Source organism: Humulus lupulus, chromosome 9 (genome assembly GCF_963169125.1).
Source record: "Humulus lupulus chromosome 9, drHumLupu1.1, whole genome shotgun sequence".
NCBI lineage: Eukaryota > Viridiplantae > Streptophyta > Magnoliopsida > Rosales > Cannabaceae > Humulus > Humulus lupulus.
In genome coordinates, this window is record NC_084801.1 from 27035721 (window position 1) to 27042142 (window position 6422).

Below are 6422 nucleotides of genomic sequence, written 5' to 3' on the forward strand. Positions count from 1 at the left end.
TCAGACATATCATATACTCAGTCCAACTTCTTAGCAAATTTATGTCTTAACCAAAAACACCCCACATGGAAGTGGCTCATCACTTACTTTGCTACCTCAAAGCTAAGCATGGCCAAGGTTTGTTCTTTCCTAACACATCTTCACTACAATTGAAAGCCTTCTCAGATTCTGATTGGGCTTCCTGCCCTACCACGCGACGGTCCAAAACATATTTCTGCGTCTTCCTTTGTGACTGCTTCATTTCCTAGCGATCCAAAAAAGCAACCAACTATCTCAAGAAGCTCCGCCGAAGCCGAATATCGGGCACTAGCAACTACAACAAGTGAGTTAACATGGCTCCAATACCTTTTACATGATCTTCACATACCACAACACTCGCCATCATTCCACGAGCGCACCAAACACATTGTATTAGATTGCCATTTTTTAAGAGATAAAATCAAATCTGCTCTCATCTGTCTCATTCCAATCAAAAGTAGGATTCAGCTGCCAAATGTCTTCACCAAAGCTCTTCCATTCACTACTCAGTCCTCTCTTATTTCCAAGATGACTATGAGTATTAGAGTTAGTTAGGATTACTTATTTCCGTTTAGCTAATTTAGTTATTGATATTGTGTATTTCTAATTAACTCATTTAGGTTGTTTGTGATTTTATTGTTCTTTTATTATTTTTACCTCTAACTCATTTGCCTATATATAGTCCACCCTTCTTGTACTTCATTCAGATTCTTTCTCTGCGTAATGGTGGGCAAGACTTACTAAAGCTCACTCTACAGGGACTCTAGAGGAGGTAGCCCCTCATGTGGTTGACAGTTTATCTACTACCACTTAATGTATTTCCCCTGAGGTTAGTTCAGGAAATAAAAAAAAGGAAATTTACGAAAATTAAACAATTATATAATTGATAAGAAACAACACACTTATATTAATTATTTTACTTTATATATTGTGTATTTCTTGTCAGATTTAAATACACTGACCAATCTGCCGAAGTTAGCCTTGAAATACTTTTCCCCCCAAAGACTTGATTGTTTGAAGCTTGTAGTGTTGCTTATCTTCTTGTTCCTCCCAATATCAAGATCCCTATAGTTCACATACGCTTCTCGAGGAAATTTTGAAACATAAGGAGCCATGTACTCGTACAACTTCCTATTCCAATTAATGTGCTTTTCCGGGTGTTTCTCTCCAATATTCCAAGAGTTAAAGTACTGGCTCATAAAAATGATTCCTTTCCTATGAGGGAAAGGGGACTCGGATTCTGGAATCATGCTCATCATTCCACCGTAAGGAGTCCAAATTATCGCTGACGCAATGTCTTTCTCTGTCATCCTTTCCCACAACCCCTCGAGAGCCATTTCTGGTATGGGAACTTTCACGAAGTCTGACTTGGCTTTGAAAAAAGTCTTGAATATAGATTTCGATTGAAGAAGGTACTCAACCGGTGTTCCATTTGGTTTTCCTTCGAGGAAACCCGCAGACTCAATCCAACTCATTTCGACACAATCCTTTTGGGTCAAACCCAACTCAGGGAAGCTCTTTTCCATTAGTCGGAGAAGTCTATCAGTGTTTCCAAGGAAAAGAGCTTCATAAGTAGTTGCTATAGTTCCTTGACCAATCTTTGTACCGTTCACCACAGTCATGGTGACTTTAATGAATAGATCTTCATCAAGCTTATCAACAATTTGTTGCCACCTATAGAGGATCTTCGCGGCGCCTTGCTCCAAAGTCTTCGTGACCCTGAAAACTGTCACGGTGGCGGGAACCGATACAAGTTTAAGCTTCCACCATAGAATGATTCCAAAGCTTCCTCCACCACCGCCTCGGATTGCCCAAAACAACTCCTCTCCCATGGCTTCTCTATCGAGAATTTTTCCATTAACATCGACGATTAGAGCATCGACAACGTTATCAGCGGCGAGGCCATATTTTCTTAGCAGAGAGCCATAACCACCTCCTGTTATGTGGCCACCAATACCTAAGCTCGTGCAAATTCCAGCTGGGAAAGTATGCACTTTGCTTTTCTGAGAGATTCTGTAGTAAAGTTCTCCATTTGTGGCGCCAGCCTGAACCCAAGCCGACTTATCTTCGATGTCAACGTCGATACGTCGAAGATTGATAAGATCTATAACGACGAAAGGGCTGTGAATTTCAGATGCATAGGAGACTCCTTCGAAGTCATGGCCTCCACTTCGGACTCTCAGATCTAATCCTTGCTCTTTCAAACATATAATGGCCGCTTGGACATGAGAATCATGTAATGGAGTGAATATAAACTCTGGTTTTGGAACAGAAGGTTCCAAGAACCTGAGATTTGTCGCTGAGGATCCGAGAATAGAAGTGAATGAACAATTGTTTGGTGTGAATAGGGTTGTGGTGACTGGTACGGAAAGCTCAGAATTTGTGGACACGCATTCTATAAATTTTTCTGGAGTTAAAGCTGAAGTTGCAGTTGCAGCGCATATAAAAATTAAATATTGAAGAAGAAGAAGAGAGCTAAGTGATGCAACACTTGCCATTGTTATTAACTTCTTAAAGTTTCTCCTCTTTCTCCCCGTTATATATATAGTAAGTTGTATGAAATATTTATTTATATTTATTATTTTGATATGTATAAATAATTTAATATAAATATATATATACAGACGGAATCAATTATTATACTTTATAAAGTAATTATACATGTCACCTAAACATTATACTTTATAAAGTAATTGGTTATGCCAAACTATCATATATATATATATATATATTTTGAGTATATATATCATTACTCATAAATATCAAATTGTAATTTTTTTATTTATACTTAATTTGGTGGCTTCTATCATTTTCTTTGACCAATGGTCAGTCATCTTTATAGAAAATTAAATTAAATATATAATATATGAAAAAATTAATTTGACCCATTATATTTCCCGATTGTGTTGCTGTACCTTAATTTTGTTAAATGATATTTGAGATTTTATATTTTGCAAAATAAATTAAAATATTATTTTGAACTGGATTTTGGTAAAAACATTTAACAATAAATTTAAATAGAAAATATTATTAAATGATTTTAAAATGAAAAAATAAATAATATTTTAAATTAATTAAAAAACATAAATATTTTTAATTTAAAATAAAATTAAGATCTAATTGCAAACTTGTTCTTAAGTTCATCGTGAAATTTAAATTCAAAATCCATATTCAAAACCAAAAATTAAAATAAAACTTGTTGTTGAGTTCATCTTCAAAACTCGTATTCAAAATCAAGATTCAAGACTCGTAATCAAAACAAAACATATCATTAATCTCGTTCTTAAAATACAGGTTCAAGCATCAATATAACACCCTTTAATCCAGAATTCAAGCTTTAAAAAAATAGTAGAACCAAGATTAACAATGATAAAGTTAATAAAACCTAAAATTTCAAAATGATAATTTCACAACCAAAATCTGAACATTGGCTAAAATTTCAAAATCCAAAACTTATATTCTTACAATAATCCAAACAAAGTAAAAAAAACTCGTAATCTATCTATGGCGAAATAAATTCCATATACTTCAAATTAACAAACCAAGGTCATGATCTCCGTGAGCCCAAATCCAAGTAGTGGTCTCAATGCCTCCCTGAGTTCCATCCTTAGTCTTCATTGTTCCCTATACCCAACCACACATCTCATCGTTGTGACACCATAAGCCCAAATCCAAGCCTTGCATCGTCATACCCCAAGCCCGCACCTCTAGTCACCAAGTCTGTCATCCTTCGTAGAAGAAAACCTCTCATTAGCTTTCGGCATCACTCTTCCACGCCAGGTTTGTCGAGCCTCTTAATGCCTGATCTGCCTAGATCCTCAGCTATTAACAAACCCAGGTTGTCGCTAAAAGAGACGAAAAAAAGAGAGGTTGGACCGACGAGAAGAAAAGAGGAAGTTGAGAGAGGGAGATGAAAATATAAGGATATATATATATTATTAATTAATATTTTTAAATTTTAAAAATGTAATTTTATTTAGTTTTTATTTCAAATCAATTAATATATACGTTTAATTAGTAAACTCGATCTTATTTTGTTCATATTAAAATTATTATGATTAAAATTAGGTCGCAGATACTATTTTGATCTAAGTTACAAAAATTAAAGTGTGAAATGTCATTTAACAAACACAATATCCAACTGCATAATCAGTTAAACACACAATTAAATTAGTATTTTTCCTCTAATATATAATTAAAGATAAATGTTTCCTCTAATAATTAATTACAAATTAGAAAATTTTGTAATCACTAAGGTTTTTTTTATAACACTTAAAAATAGTTTTTTATTTAATTAAATAAAAATTTGACAGTTAAACATAAAATTGTGTTTAATAACTCTATTTTTATTTATTATTTTTAAAAAATTTAATTCAAAATTCATTAAATTTTGAAAATAGAATTTTTTCACTTTCAAAATTTTTTTAAACTGTTTTCACATTTTTTTTTCTCTTCTTTAAATCAACATCTCATTTTGTATTGTTAAACAAAAAATAAAAAAAAAAGTTATCAAACACATTTATTAGTTTTTGTTTTTAAAAGAAAAAACAAAAATAATTACCAAATATATTTTTATTTTTTAAAAAAAAAATATTTTGATTTTTATATTTAAAAAATTCAAAATAAAAAATTTCACCAAACACAACCTAAATATTTATTTATTTTTAAAATAACATTTTGCTATGTGTGACTTAAAGTTAAAAGGTTATTTTTTAAAGAGTAATCTTTACTCTTAGTTTTAAAAATATGTCATGTATATTGGTTAATTAGTACAACTAAATGATACCATGCTTATTCAAAAAAAAAAAAAATGATACCATGCTTATTATATAATATAATTGTAGGCCACGAAAGTAGATTATTAGATAGTGAAATTATTGTTCCTTTCCGAAAGAAAAAAATAATGAGATTATTACAATTTTAAATTAAGCATGGAAGAATGCACACGGAAATAAACTAAAAGTTAAAAAGGGAATTATTTTATAATATCAAGCAGTAGGTAGGAAATATAATAATTTTAATCTTTTTATTGAATACGCAATTTTTAATTTCTGTGGCTGAAATATCCAATGTTTCACATACAGTTAAATACACAAAATATATTCATTGTTCAATATATATTAAAAATAAATTTCTAATTTTTTTTCACTGTACAAAAAATACTCAAATGTTCTAAAACATTGATTTTGTGAGTACTTCTTCTGTTGAAGTTATTAATTTATTTTTCTAATTTAAAATATTTTTTAAAAAAAATTATCAAATGGACCGATTATAGAATAACAATTGTGTGTTTAGTCAATATAATTAATAACTCTAACAGATGAGGTACTCACAGAAGCAATATTTTAGTAACTTTATGTATTTTTTTATAAAAGAAAAAAGATTAGGTATTTATCTTTAACACATATTGAATATTGTGTAATTTTTCTATAAAAATAAAAAAATTAAGTATTTAACTGTAACAAGTATCAAACATTAAGTATATATCCCGCAAATACCTCTTTATTTATTAAATATATAGAAGCATGGATATAGTGGTTCATTTGACTATTTTATTTTATATGAAATTTGTTATTGTTTTATATGTAATTTTAATTTTAATTAATTAATTTATTTATTATAATTTAAAAAACTGATTCATTAAAATGTCACACAGATTTCACTAACAATATATATATATATATATATATATATATATCACACGTACGTAGTATTTATTTGTACAACTGTAAGTTACAAGTTATATAATTATGATTATAATATATATTCTTTATTTATTTAAAAAATAATATGGATAAAAGTTTTTATTGTACTCCTTATCATATTTGGTATATATTTTATTTTAACTTATAATTTGTCTTATTTTAATTTTTTTTCGTTGCTATTCATTTTCATAGTTACTAAATGAAAAAATTATATTATATTATATGTATTAATTAATGTACAAAAGCATTATATCTGTCAATTTTTTTTTTTGTACTTCTCATTGGTTTATTATTTTTTTAGTGATAATTACTTTTTGTTATCACCTAAACTTTCAATTATTTATATTTTTGTAATTTCTTTCCAACAATTTAAGTTATATTATATTTTCTTACTAATCAATCAATATAAAATCCTGATGAGAAATACACTTAAGTGTTTTTTTTTTCATTATTTCTTTGATCTTTTTTTAATGTTTTTTCCACACTCTATTAAACTACAAAAAGAGGAAAAAGATAGATTAAAAATAAAAAAAATGGGTAACGTCCGTGATGCCGAGAAAAAATCACATAAACACACTACACTAACATATTATATATATATATATATATGACCTTGGATTATATTTCGTTCATGGAACGGTTCAGTCAGAAAATAGTCAAAGGGAGTCCCAATTTGTACTATTATTAGACTGACATTGT

At 29.3% G+C, this 6422-nt stretch overlaps 1 protein-coding gene across 1 annotated transcript; it reads right to left on the minus strand.

Annotated features, from left to right (window-relative positions):
• Nucleotides 1-929: 929 nt before the first annotated feature.
• On the minus strand, nt 930-2516 carry LOC133799544 (berberine bridge enzyme-like 26). The gene has a single exon (XM_062237554.1). It carries the CDS (start codon nt 2514-2516, stop codon nt 930-932), a length of 1587 nt encoding a protein of 528 aa, XP_062093538.1.
• Nucleotides 2517-6422: the final 3906 nt, after the last annotated feature.